Source organism: Colletotrichum acutatum (genome assembly GCF_030867785.1).
Source record: "Colletotrichum acutatum strain CBS 112980 chromosome Unknown BDZ83scaffold_164, whole genome shotgun sequence".
Classification (NCBI taxonomy): domain Eukaryota; kingdom Fungi; phylum Ascomycota; class Sordariomycetes; order Glomerellales; family Glomerellaceae; genus Colletotrichum; species Colletotrichum acutatum.
In genome coordinates, this window is record NW_026849158.1 from 45298 (window position 1) to 58377 (window position 13080).

The 13080-nt window shown below is 53.2% G+C and overlaps 4 protein-coding genes across 4 annotated transcripts; 2 read left to right on the forward strand and 2 right to left on the reverse strand.

Moving 5' to 3' along the window:
• Positions 1 to 5170: 5170 nt before the first annotated feature.
• On the reverse strand, positions 5171 to 6488 carry BDZ83DRAFT_640058 (Mov34/MPN/PAD-1 family protein). The gene is made up of 2 exons (XM_060509466.1): positions 6374 to 6488; positions 5171 to 6307 (listed from the first exon to the last, which is right to left on the reverse strand). The coding sequence occupies exons 1-2, from the start codon at positions 6396 to 6398 to the stop codon at positions 5298 to 5300; spliced, it is 1035 nt and encodes a 344-aa protein (XP_060358979.1). The 5' UTR covers positions 6399 to 6488; the 3' UTR covers positions 5171 to 5297.
• Positions 6489 to 8028: 1540 nt separating this feature from the next.
• On the reverse strand, positions 8029 to 9130 carry BDZ83DRAFT_543175 (uncharacterized protein; the record flags this gene model as incomplete). The annotated part of the gene is made up of 3 exons (XM_060503417.1): positions 8029 to 8820; positions 8889 to 8957; positions 9023 to 9130. Coding segments are annotated over 3 exons (969 nt in total), but the record flags the coding sequence as incomplete, so codon positions are not given.
• A 180-nt stretch (positions 9131 to 9310) lies between these two features.
• BDZ83DRAFT_123064 (uncharacterized protein) lies at positions 9311 to 10411 on the forward strand. Its single transcript, XM_060501165.1, has one exon. The coding sequence runs from the start codon at positions 9573 to 9575 to the stop codon at positions 10170 to 10172; it is 600 nt and encodes a 199-aa protein (XP_060358981.1). The 5' UTR covers positions 9311 to 9572; the 3' UTR covers positions 10173 to 10411.
• A 943-nt stretch (positions 10412 to 11354) lies between these two features.
• Positions 11355 to 12995, forward strand: BDZ83DRAFT_122974 (uncharacterized protein). The gene is made up of 4 exons (XM_060501164.1): positions 11355 to 12001; positions 12057 to 12182; positions 12238 to 12471; positions 12552 to 12995. Exons 1-4 carry the CDS (start codon positions 11683 to 11685, stop codon positions 12743 to 12745), a joined length of 873 nt encoding a protein of 290 aa, XP_060358982.1. The 5' UTR covers positions 11355 to 11682; the 3' UTR covers positions 12746 to 12995.
• The last annotated feature ends 85 nt before the right edge of the window (positions 12996 to 13080 follow it).

Genomic DNA, 13080 nt, shown 5'->3' on the forward strand with positions numbered 1-13080 from the left:
TCGTCGGGATCCGCTCGGGACGTCGCGCGTTACGCGATGGTGCGCCCGTTTGCACATGGCTGTGGCAACGACTGTTGGTGTCTGCGCTGCTCTGTCCTGGGGATTGTGGCCGCTTGTCTGTCATCACTGTTTCTACAACCCTCATTTTCTAAGGGTTTTATGGATATTGTTACGTGTTCAGGGACAATTTGAAGGGGTCCTATAATCTCCCATGTGGTGTTCCAGGGAGAACCAGTCAACCAGAGCAGTTCGACTTAATTAGGGGTCCTTCTTGCGGGCGCTCCGAAGAGGGGAATGAGGAGCATCCTTGCAGGTTCTTATGGCGCCTCAGGAAAGCAATTTGTTGACAACCAAAGAGTTCGGTCAACATCGTATGGGTATGGAAAGCCCTAGGGTCAATCCTTGGGGTGTGAGGTTCAGAAGAGCAAGGACTTGACGGTGAACTTTGCACAGGGCTCCGGTGGGTGTAAGTCTACCTTGAGCTGCAGGGATCCGCGGGTGATTTCTCATTTCCTTGCGCGCTGCCCGCTTCTTTAGCGGAGCCTTACTCACTCTTAGTCTCTTTTACTCTGTTTTTTTCCTCTTCCCCTCTCTTGCTACTTTTCTATTCGTACACGGTCACGACGGTATGGAGCCCATCCGCCCATCGTGGCCTTCTAGAAGGAGGTTGGGATGTTCCCTGGCTGGGTTGGGGCGACCCTTTCTTATCGTTCCCTCTCGATTCGTGTCTGCCGACTGCCTTTTTGAGAAGGAGGTGAAGGAAAGGCTTTGGGACCTTTGAGGTTTAAGCGTCGGGCGTTGGAAGGGGTATTTGGACGGCGGTAAGGATGTTGGATGTTGAGAGGGGACTTTTGGGATCTGCTAGGATCGCGGGGACCCTTTGTTTTTCTTTCGTGTTGTGAGATTTGATTATAGGAAATTTTTGACAGACCTTCCTTAGGTAGACTAGGCGGAGGTTTTCAAAACGATGACATGTTGACGCTCTTTAGCATGTGGTGATTTGTTTGGTTGATGGGGATTTTCGGGCCATGGCGGCTATAGACGGTGTAAAGTGAAGTCGTTGGAATACTCGCGTGAGATGCATGTGGATTGAGGCTCAACGGGGACGGATTCGTCGCCTTGTGGGTACATGCCATAATGAGAGCAGTGAGTCTGTGAAAATACTACACGGATACCCAAGAACATATTCTGCCCTTCGAGGATGGAAATTTTTTTTCTTTTACACGATGGTTATACGTTTGTGAATACAGAATGATCCTTGGGACTTATTGACATATACATTGTGATTCCATGACATCTCCATTCACGCTAGATATGTGCGTAGGGTAAACGGGAACATAGTTTACAGGGGAGGGGGAGGGGGGGCGTACAGACTACAGTTACAGTGAGATTGGTGAGGACGGTTATGTATGGACTATGGAGGGTGTTATGGATGAAGGATTGTGAAGAAAGGTGGATAGCAAGAGTCAAGAGGGATGATTTTGAGTTTCGGGGGGCATATTGGGTGACCGTTGATGGGGGGTTGGCTAGTCGGGGTACCTTGTTTCGATGGATGTAGTCCGCGGATAGCAGATAAGGCATGTAGGGACTCGATGTGCTTGGCGCGATCGGTGAGGCGGTGAGCGGTGAAAGGGTGGTGATGGAACTGTGGGGAGACGGGACGGGACGGTAGCAGCGATGGCGATGGCGATGGTGATGGTGGGAAGGTTCATGTGGGCGAACGGTTGATCGAGTTTCGATTTGAGGCGTTGGGTGACATGTAGATTCTAGTCTGGTTGCGTGATGGGTTGGAGAATGATGTATCGAGAGATTAGTGTTGGTGGTACTTAGTTACAACGAGTTACAGAGATCGTACAGAGGCTATACACAAGGTGAGAGCTCAGTGGCGTGGATTGCGTGAGGTGATGCGAGTATGGTGTTTACGTGTTGTTTCTTTGATGGCGACATTTTGGGGATGGGTGGTGTACTTGGAGAAGGAGGGTAGGGAGCATCTATTTAGGGGAGGGTATGTTCCCCCTTGGACTCTCTCAAACTTGCTTTTTATCTTTCTGCTCGTTTGCTTGATGGTCCGACTTACAAGTTTCTCGCGGGATAATTGGTCGAGGTTCTGGGACTGAGGTTGTGCTTGGAGGGTATGGGAGGTGATTGATATCGATTGCGTTGGCTGCTATATGAGTCACGACGAAGGACCAGGCTTTTCCATCGCCCCGGGATGAATGAGGATCATGCGGTAACCACGAAGACGACGACGACGACGAAGACGATAGGCAATTGGCTGTGCGGGCCGGGATTGAGGTTGGGTGGATGGCATGGGAGACTGACTCTGACTGGCGCAAAGCATGATGGATGTTGTTGGCCGACTGGGAAGGGGAGAGATTTGAGGTGTCACCAAGAGGAGGGATATGTCGAGGGGATACGATTGGAGAGAGGAGGGGCGACCTTGGTCACGAAGAACGCATTCGTTCTCGGGCGGCAAAATTTGGATCAGACAAGGCTGAGACTGGGACACTTCCGCGGCGATGTTTTCTGAGAACGGTTCAGCTTTAGGGGGGTTACCTGAGCCATGTAGCTTGTTGCTACCTGGACAGGCAGCGACATGTGTCGGATACCAGAGGAATTGATACAGCAATGGCCTAGGCGATGGATGGTGGACGAAGTCGTTAACGATTTTGCCTTTCTAGGGAGGGGTGCCGATGGAAGAGGACGGATCATGACGGGATACGGTAGGTCTAGAAGAGGCCATTTGGATACATACGTTGAGGATCAGTTTCCGGGGCCTGAACTATTGTTGATTTCCGCCGACCGGCATGAGGCGGTTATCATGGTGGAAATCATGGTGGAAGGTAAAAGCTTGCGAGAACAGTGGGACTAAGTGAGTGGTGGTTTGGGAAGTGTTCCCCTCGGCATCGGTAGGTTCGTGAGAGTTGACGCAGTTTGCGTCTTGCTCTTTGAGAGAGTGACATTCATTGTTGATCTACGAAAGCAACGCCAGGCTCTTCCAAGACGGATCATAGAGTACTGCACTTCAGTTTGCTCGGATGACCAACTCACCTACGAGAGGCTGGAGGCCTTTTACCTCGTGGTCGAGTTGGTGAGATGTTACGTCTCAGGCTCGTCCGGAAGACGTCGTTGAACGATCTCTGGCATGTTGTGCACCGTTTCTGAGAGGACTGATGACGAGGTGGATGAGGAGCGGACGTAGGTCTCGTCTTAAATTGGGGCGATGGTTTGGCCTTTGAAGCTCAGCACACCAACCCGTCTATGTATGCATGTAAACATGTAATCATCTTGATAATATGATGAAGCATACCTCATAAGACTCTTATGTTATCTCCAATGTAACACAGTGAATCATATGATTGTATCTGCTGATACGAACATGACAGATGCTTAACCGCCATGCTCGAAATCCTCATCTCATAAGTCCAATACGGATCTATGGGTACATGGGATATATCGCAAAGGGAGGCATGGGATGACAGTCGGCAAAAAGCTGGAACTTGACGGGGTATGAATATGCCCGTGACTGCGCCGTTATGTATCTAATGCCCATATCCAGGGGCTGGTCTATCGCGGAAGCCTAAAGTGACCAGGTATTCTGCCCTTGACCATGGTGGCTAGGATGGGCCACGTGGTTCCAGTCTAGGATCAAATGCTGTCATCTAGGCTGCTACTCGGGAAGTTCGAAGCTAAAGCTTCAGGTTTGCAGTCTCGGTTCGGCCGGCGACAGCATTCCTATCCAGAACCGCAAGCAAAGGAGACATCATAGAGATTGGGAACGTGAGCCGAGCACATCCGCTTACGTCGCAATGCCTGGGCGGTCCTCCGCATTACCTCTGCCTCGTTTGCGATCCCAGCGAACTAATCGCTTCCTTGATCCGTATGGCCCGTCTTTGAGAGCTGTTGCTCATCCACCCTCTCTGAAGAACCTCCCATTGAGTCCAGAGAGCCGTTGATGTCTGAGAGGTTTGTCCTCGTATGTGGCGGGATAAGCACCCCCGTAGGTGCGTCTCCACCAGGAGACCACCACCCAATAGCCATGGTCACTGCACCATTCTCTCAAGGAGTGATGTTGGCTTACGCTCAACGAGCGCGTGGTAACACTCGGGAATTGCGTTCCATAAGCCAATGTGCTTGGGAGATGCCACATCTAAGGTTGTACATCGCGCGGGAGCAGGTCGCGCCAGATGGTCGTTTCCTGGACGGATGTGTTGAGCGATGAACCTACTACTTGGTGAGGGCTGAAGGAAGAAGGTCTTTGACAAGAAATGAGCTACTCTTTTCTGGATGGCAGTACTGGAATGCTGGACGATATGGGCTCTGAGCATGGAATTCTTCCTGAGGACGGGCGACGCGCAACTTCAGCCGGGCTTCCTGGGTCTCATCCTAGCAAAAAGAAATACTATCTTGCATCTGTATGCATCTCTCAATGTATAAGGCATAGACGTAGAGTGTGATATAGTGCGGGAGCAAGAGGAAGTCGAGAAGCTTCACTGAGGACCCGTCGTCAGGTAATGTTAGCTATGTTTCGGTCACTGACCGTGGGGGACGGCGTTGGTTCGCTCCAGGAAGGGAACCTTTTGCAAGTATTACAAGAGAGATTATGTCTTCGTGGATGAGCATGAGTGGGGAAAATTAACATCACTTGGTCGGCGAAGTTACTCATCAGCTCTCACCGGTCTGATGCATTCGATAATTGCAAGTTTAGAGTGATCTGTGTAATACAGCAAACCTCTAGTCAGAAAGCCTGCGACTGGACCGAAAGAAGTAGTAGGGAGGCATGCGCATCTAACAAAGTCAGATGTGGCTGCGAAATTCGTTTCCTCCCTGTGGCAGAGAACCGAACGGGAGGGACTTCATCGGCACAGAAGTTGCTTTCGCCTGCTGAGTATTCGATGCCAGCCTGGAATAGAACGTCTCGGCCCCTTGAAACGTGTCATCCGAGGCCATCGTATGTCGTGGCTGAGAATTTCAGGTGCAAGGTATTCGCGGGATACTAGGTGTGTACCTTTCACCCGGAAAACAGCTTACGATTCAAGATCGTGGTCAAGCTCAAGCCTCGTGTGGGCAGCTCAAACAGTCATAATGAGGCCAGAGGGCTTCAAAGACTTAGTGAGATGTCAGCGGAGGCACTTCAATCAGGTAAAGAATCATTTCACAGCAGCGATTACGGCTCAAAATCATGTCGTCATTTCGGGGCCAAAGCCCTCCCTTTCCTCTGAACGCCATCTATCATGCCCAGGACCTCGCGAAAACCTGTATCGAGGCCAAGCAACAAAGCGAAACTTCTACCAGACTTACGACGCATTCGCGCTCAAGTCATTGAAAATCTTCTTCTTGACCTCCATCGCAACAAGACCAGTCCGCTCCTGCATCGCCACCGTGTTGCTGTCCTTCACAAGCTTCTCGAGCAGTCCATCGACCTTTTTGCTAGCCGCGCCGACACCACCCGTGCCCGGAGCGCTCCGTCCCTGACGAGCGACTTGTGTCGTAGTCTCCTTGATCTTGGATGCGAGATCAAGCATCTGTTTGTTTCCGTAGTCGCGATTCGTGATGAGCGGGCTTTGGCTCAGGGTCTGTACCCAGTACTTGTGCCATAGCAGCTCCAGCATCTGGGACTCGAGTGTGCTCTTGAAATGGGAGACCTCGAGGCTGTAGTACTTGTTCGCGTGGGCGCCGAACTCTGCCGCCTTCGCCAAAGGAACTTCCTGCCATCCGTCGCTGGTAACGCCACTGCCGCTGGCTCCGCCCTCCTTCTCCTTAATGTAGTTCTCGGGGTACGTCCGGAAGGCACCAATCTCCACCTTGCCTGCGTTGATGGTGCGGTCAGGGTCGATGACGACGGCGAGAAACGGCTCCTGGAATTGTTGCTGCAGCGCCTGGGTGCCGACGTCGATGCCGGACAGCCAGCAACCGTAGCCCGGGTGTGAGTGGTACCATCCGACAACGTTCTCCATTCTGCCCTGCTCGCGGCAGAGGCTGAGGTATTCGACCATGTACTCTTCGGCATCGCCCTGGGCGTTGACGCGCGTCTCGGTTCCCTCTACGGGTAATCGGAAGGCATCTGTGACGATGAAAGTGTCGCCATTGACATAGCCCTGCATCAGACCCATCACTTCGAGGTTGCCGCCGGAGCGGGCGTGCATCACCATCTTGATGAGAGCCACGGCGCTTATGCGGACGTTTTTGAAGTGGTTCGGGTTCGCGGCCCACGGGCGGGCGTTCATCTGTTCCTTTTGGGCATCGAGGTCGAGGTTGTAGAGAGCGTCGCGTTTGGTGTCGACCAACTTTACGTTGTTGTCGAGCTCTATGGCAAGTGGTCAGCTGGATTGGGCGCGGCAATGGCGACAGTGTAAGGGATTTCACGACATACCCCACGACTTGAGAGCTGTCTCCATCTTGACTGCTCGTTTCCGCGTGAGCAGTTGTGTTTGCAGGAGATGACGTTGAGTGACGGCCAAGGTTCACGGGAAGGTTGGAGATGTTGGTGACAATGGAAGCACTTACCCCACCATCCAGCTGCCTCAGCCGTATCTTATCGATAAGATAAAGCTAAGGTAGTGATAGGTACCTACCTTAGGTACCTATCACTCGGGAGGTGGACCCTTGGTGCGTTACATAAGCCTCACCAGCCATTCGCAACATCAATCACGACCTGAGGTGTCAGGGGTACTTGCAGGCTTACCTGAGAACTCCACGACCACCCATCTTGTACATCATCAACACGGCGAACGTCAATCAGGCATTCGATCACATCAAGCTCAAGAAGCACGATATCCACGTATAATGAAGGAGAATCGATGAAAAAGATGTTAGTCAACATGCTAGCTTCGGCATCGACAAGCTGGCATTGGCCCAACCGGACTTTGCGGTCGTAAACGTAACAGACAAGATGACGGAAGTTCGCTTTGACCCTTGGAAATTCGAGCAAAGTCAAAAAAGGAATCAGCGTGTGGTCGCGAGACATACCGATTGGAATTGGAGATGCGAATGGTCGGCTATGCTCAGGCCTCCCGTCTCGTCTGCTATTTCCATGTGGCTACATACTGGAATTGCGATGAAGTTGAGAATTGCCAAGTGGAACTAGTTCGGGAGATGGCCGTAGCATGATCCACGGTTCAATCGATGGTTCAAATCAGCGGGAGATGGGCAAAAGAACACGGGGTTTCTTGCGGAAAGGACCGAAAGCGATCTCGACAAGTTGTTGCGACCCAAGACTCGCAGTTCCTGGCAATGATCCGTTCCGAAACGAATCACTGGGCGCCCCTGGTAGATCACGTTCGAACAACAACTCTTGGCGAGGTGGAAATCCGTGAGCCTCCAAGTCACTGGGTCAAGTGGCTCCAACAAACGACACACGTCATGGCATTTTCGGATATCGCCAGTCCCGGGTCACTTATTCGCGTACTTCCACCATGGATGTCCGTCAACTGGTCTTTGGGATCTTGATCGGGGTCTCCGCTGCTTTCGCATCCCCCATACGGACGTTACGAGCGCGATAGCGAGGGGTGTCCCAGCCACCCCGCCTCCGCAATGGGCGGCCGGTCCGGCTCCGAGATGTTTCGACATCATCCCAACGTCAGGAATGACTTTGAGGCGAAACACTAATTTCGTCGCAACACGTTGCGGTTCATGCAAGCAGCAAAGGAGAAGAAAGAATCAGACCGAAGTCTGCCGGCCTTGCGACGGCAGTAGAGTTTCACGGTCAACGACGCACGACCAAGGACATGTTTGGGCCAAGAGGAATATGCACTCTGGTACTGTCATTATTACTGTTAAAAATATATGGAAAAATGAGAAGCTGATTTTCTAGTCTACACAACACGACATTGGCCAAGTTTGTTTGCGAACGCGAACCAGTCAGCCGAATCCGAACTTGATGTAATTTGCTGTGAATTTCGGACTCTAGATACAAGGAAGAACTGGCGGTCGTCTCAACTCAAGGGTTGCCCGGGTCAGAGCATTAAGTTGTTGGCCCCCATGTCTGCCACAAAGTTGGACAACCCCCCCTTAAGCGGTGAAAGCGCGAGCCTCAACGGCGGCGTACTCGTCGCGCTTCGCGGCCTTGGCCTTCTTGGTCTTCTTGCCGCGGTGATGGGGCTCACGAGCCTCAACGGCGTGCTCGGCAGCGTCCTCGGAAGCGAACTCGTCGCGCTTGGCAGCCTTCGCCTTCTTAGTCTTCTTGCCGCGGTGGTGGGGCTCGCGGGTCTCGACGGAGTGCTCAGCGGCGTCGTCGGAGGCAGACTCCTCACGCTTAGCAGCCTTCGCCTTCTTGGTCTTCTTTCCACGGTGGTGGGGCTCGCGGGCCTCAATCTCGTGCTCGGCGGACTCGATGGCGTCGTCGGAAGCAGACTCATCGCGCTTGGCGGCCTTCGCCTTCTTGGTCTTCTTGCCGCGGTGGTGGGGCTCACGGGCCTCGATCTCGTGCTCAGCAGACTCGACGGCCTCCTCAGAGACGAATTCGTCACGCTTGGCAGCCTTGGCCTTCTTCGTCTTCTTGCCGCGATGGTGGGGCTCGCGGGCTTCAATGTCACGAGCCTCGAGGGCCTCGTCGACGGCGGATTCGTCGCGCTTAGCAGCCTTGGCCTTCTTGGTCTTCTTGCCGCGGTGGTGAGGCTCACGGGATTCAATGTCGCGGGCCTCGAGGGCCTCATCGACGGCGGATTCGTCGCGCTTGGCGGCCTTCGCCTTCTTGGTCTTCTTGCCACGGTGATGGGGCTCACGAGCCTCGATATCACGGGCCTCAAGGGCCTCATCAACAGCAGACTCCTCGCGCTTAGCGGCCTTGGCCTTCTTGGTCTTCTTGCCGCGGTGGTGAGGCTGAGAGGAGGTGTCAGTATATATGTATAATTCTTTGACCTGAGCACATTTGAGAAGATTATTCTTACCTCACGAGCCTCGATGCTGGCAGCCTGGGGCGCAGCCAGGGCAGGCATGGCGAGTGCCAAGGCGGGAGCCTATTTAACCTCACGTTAGTCCTCGCGTTCCCATACTTTAGACTCATCGTAATAGATGAACTTACTACATAGCGTCTGGCGACCTGACCCGTGGGGATGAGGTTCAACGACTGAACACCTTGGACGGCAAGGATGCTCGCCAAGAGGAAGTGGCCAAAGGATGGGTAGTGCATCTTGAAAAGAATGATTGGCTGACCGGCAGCAAATGACAGCAACTGGATTACAAGAGAAAGGAATGAAGGGTCGCGTCAAGCGATCAGGGGCCAACAGTGGAATGAGATGTACGGATGGTCAGGCAATGGTGGGCTGATGAGCGGGTTTGAGAAGATATTATATCTTGCTCAACGACCTCTGCGTTTTCGTCCCTCCACAGCAAGTTGACAAGGCACCCCCCCTTCTGGCACGGCACTTGGTCCATTCGCAAGTCTCCATTCGACTAAGTGACGAAGGCATGGGTTGAAGCCCCAAGTTTGGACGAAAAGGGCCTCGACTAGAAGGCGTCAAACTCTGATCGGCCTGCCGCGTAGGACTAGAAACGTCTCAGAGTCGGGATACCAGATGGAAAGGGTCTGAAAGGGGGTGGAGAGACAGGGCCATGGGCTATGACGGCTTGCGATGGTTGCTCGGACTGAGCTAGCCGCAAAAGATGGGACTCGTTCAAAACTCATCGGGGCTACGCTGATGATGTCGAACAGCACCAAGATGCTGGACGCGGGGAGGTTGGAAGGGGAGGTTCCTGGACTAGGATGTGAGCCGAATCCCGCGCTTGCGGTATCGTCGATGGTTAACGTCCTCCACTTCGCAAGCTCGTATACGGAGTACTCCTCGTACCAAGCAATGAGAAGACAACAAGCATACTACCTTATTCCCTTTAGACATGAACATGGTTGTGGTACTGGACTCGCTTGCAGTTTCAGTTCCAAGAAGTTCCAAGACTACCCTGGGCGGTCAGCAGACGGGGGGCACACAGGGGGAAACCGAGGGTGTTTTCTCGTTGTGCCTGGCGTCTCGTTCGACAGACCCCAACACAATCTGATGCTAAGCCTGATCGACAGGACGTTACGGAAGGTCTTCGCGACGCCGCAGTGTGTCGGGGAAATACGCTGGAAGGGTGGCCCGGTGATGATCCATCGCTCTTCTGCTGTAGGCTGTCGAGAGGATGAGCCGCACAAGGGATCTCTGATACAGCCACAGTCCCAGGATGCCAAGACCTGACAGCAACCGAACCTGGGTCGAGATTAAAAAGGTGTACCGACTCAAAACCGACCACTGTTGGTGTCCTGTGGTGGTGGATATTCCATGAGCAATGCGGCATCAAGTTGCCGGGTTTTGAGCCTCATAGGCGGCCCGGGCTCTTCCCTGGCGCGTTGCGGCGTTCGTGAGTGGTTGGTGCATCCCCTGTGGGATGGGCTGGAGGCGCTGGAACGTGGTGACTGGTCGTGGGATCTCCCCCGCAAGCCACACCCTGTCGCACCAAACTCCGCGTTTCGACACACCCCTGTTCTGAGACACCGCACCAACGCCTCAGCTGTGCCATTACCAGGGCCCCCTTTTTCTTTGCTTCTCTCTCTTTTTGAGTCTCTTCAACTCTTCGACTATGGGAAGAAGGTTCTCAGCTCTCCATCACATTCTCGAGGCAGAAAGCTGCTGCAGGGACGGAGACAAGGATACAAGAGCCAGGACTTGGACCTGACTAAACCTGACATGAGTAGCCCTGCAGATGGTACCAAGACTGCACGAAATCCCGTTCATGGGATTGTTCATCAACAAGGGCCAGCCCAATCATCACCGTGGTCATTGGACGAGAGCGGCTAATTATGTCCGACCATCTATTGTCATCCATCACTGCACGGCACACACAGCACGCAGTATCGCCCATGACCACTTGAACCAAGGCTTGCAACTCGACCGAGTCGACTTGCATTCCCAATCCCACCCCCGGCTGTGACGGACTCGACCTCTTTTCTGTCTCGTCTATTCTTGCTTGGGATGATCGGCTTCTTGGCCTGTGCCGCAACTTCGCAACGAAGATCAAACAGCCCAAACGTTTCTGGTGGCTGGATGACATCTCGCTAGCTGGCAATTTCCATCCGACTATCCAGAGCCTATGCCACTATGGTCCATGGATCCCAATTATCCCAACGGGGCGAGGTTGCATTGCACACACCTGCCAGACGGCGACTTTTCCTCCTCGGTCTTGGGCGAACTGGGTCCCCTTCCAAAGTCGAGTCCTGTCATGTTCAAGTTGGGACATAGTTGCGCGCGCAGTCTCTCGCTGACGCCGCCTCTTGCCCGTGCTCTCTTTCCCGAGTCTCTTCTCCCACCCCCATCAACTAATCGACTTGGACGGTCTGTGATCACCCATTAGTTTGGTAATCTGATTTTCCGCGCCCGAAGCGATCGTCTTGGCACTCGTCTCTTCTTACCTTCTCTGAGAGCTGCTGGCCTTGCCTCAAACTGTTTCCCCTTCCCTTCTCCCCATTCTGTGCATACCACTCTATCATTCTCCCTTCCTGTCTCTTTCTTGTTTAGTCACTTTCAGTTCCCATCATCCGTTTCTAAACTCGACTCGGCGTCGTTGTACCATTTCTTTGCTGTCAAATCCGTGACAGCATCCCTTCTTTGGCCTTCTATTCTTCTTAATAAGGCACCTGGCGTGCTTCAACTTCAACCTTTCGGTGCTACTAACTTGCTTGCCGAAGAGGGTCCCCCTTCTTTAATAATCATGTCTTCAGAAAAGGTCTACCGGTCCGTACCTCACGAGGAGGAGGAAGTCGAGAGTCTCGCCGGGAGCCTCAACACGGAGAGCACGGAAAACGTAGAGGCCGCCACAGCAGGAAACGAGCCGACATGGAGGCGGATGAGGCTCGGCGATGAGCACCCGTGCAAAGAGAAGGCGCGCCGGCTTCTGCGGTATTGGCCTTGGGCTCTTCACGCCGTGCTTTTGACGACATCTGTCACGCTGTTTGCGGCATCATTCTGCCTGCGCTATGGCAACACCAATAAGGACGATACTTGGGTGACGGAGAAGTACTCATCATGGTGTAAGAATCATCGCCCGAATGTCTATCGCTCTTTATCATGGCTGACATTTGGTAGCCCCCGCTGCAGGAATCATCAAGTACCACACCGAAAGGTACAACCTGACGCCCATTATGGACTGGTCGCCGTTTGTCGGTGCTGGATACGAGATCGATAGAGCATGGGATCACATCACAAACAACAGTAAGAAGACGACTCAATGGCTGGTGATATAATGACAGAAGCTAATGAGGAGTAGTCGGCGACCAGATGATCTCGCGCGCCGAGCTCGACAAGCTCGGTCTCGACCCCAAGTCAATCAAGACCACCAACGCCGTCACCGGCGAGGAAGGCTACCGCGTCGGCCTCGAAGTCTTCCACCAGCTTCACTGCCTGAACCTGCTCCGTCAAGCTACGTATCCCGAGTACTATTCAAGGAAAGAAGTCGGCGGTGACGTGGCCGTTGAGCACAAGGACTTGAGAGGACACCTGAGTAAGTCATTACGACTCATCATGCCTCCGTGAGGCGGAATTTGCAGAGAAGAACCGCCATTCGCTAACGGAACTCACTAGACCACTGCATCGAAGCCCTGAGGCTGAACCTGATGTGCGAGGCCGATATTGGCGTCTTTACCTTCAAGATGTACCCGGATCTCCCGCTTGAGGGCCACTGGCCCGACTTCAGCACGCTACACACCTGCCGCAACTTCAACGACATCCGGGACTGGGCGCTGACCCATTCGGTGACGTTTGAGAATGAGGAATAGGCTTTTTCGGCACAACCCCAGTTGGAAGGAATCGAAAACGAGATTTGAGTTGCGGAAAGGTGGTGGGCAAGGCAGGGTAACATAGCAAGGGTACACCTTCATATATAGTAAAAAGCATAACAGCGGCAATGCAGACCGCATACGAATAACATTTTCCCAAGGGACAAATAAAGCCTCAGCAAAGTTTCCTGTCCCAGCGGTACGCCTCAAATCTTGTCGTGGAGGATGCAGAGGGTTCTCGAGCTTGCTGTTGTTTAGAACTAAAGGTTGGAAAGAGTTTGAACGTGCCAGACTTAATCTCTCACTGAGTTGCATTAGCTCCCGCTGTCTGCCGA

Bases quoted from the DNA above. Each gene is read 5' to 3' on its own strand.
- BDZ83DRAFT_640058 (XM_060509466.1), bottom strand. From the start codon at position 6,398: ATGGAGACAGCTCTCAAGTCGTGGG. The intron at 6,308-6,373 runs GTATGTCGTGAA...CACTTGCCATAG, and splicing joins GACAGCTCTCAAGTCGTGGG to AGCTCGACAACAACGTAAAG.
- BDZ83DRAFT_123064 (XM_060501165.1), top strand. From the start codon at position 9,573: ATGGTTGCTCGGACTGAGCTAGCCGCAAAAGATGGGACTCGTTCAAAA.
- BDZ83DRAFT_122974 (XM_060501164.1), top strand. From the start codon at position 11,683: ATGTCTTCAGAAAAGGTCTACCGGTCCGTACCTCACGAGGAGGAGGAA. The intron at 12,002-12,056 runs GTAAGAATCATC...GACATTTGGTAG, and splicing joins GGAGAAGTACTCATCATGGT to CCCCCGCTGCAGGAATCATC. The intron at 12,472-12,551 runs GTAAGTCATTAC...GGAACTCACTAG, and splicing joins GGACTTGAGAGGACACCTGA to ACCACTGCATCGAAGCCCTG.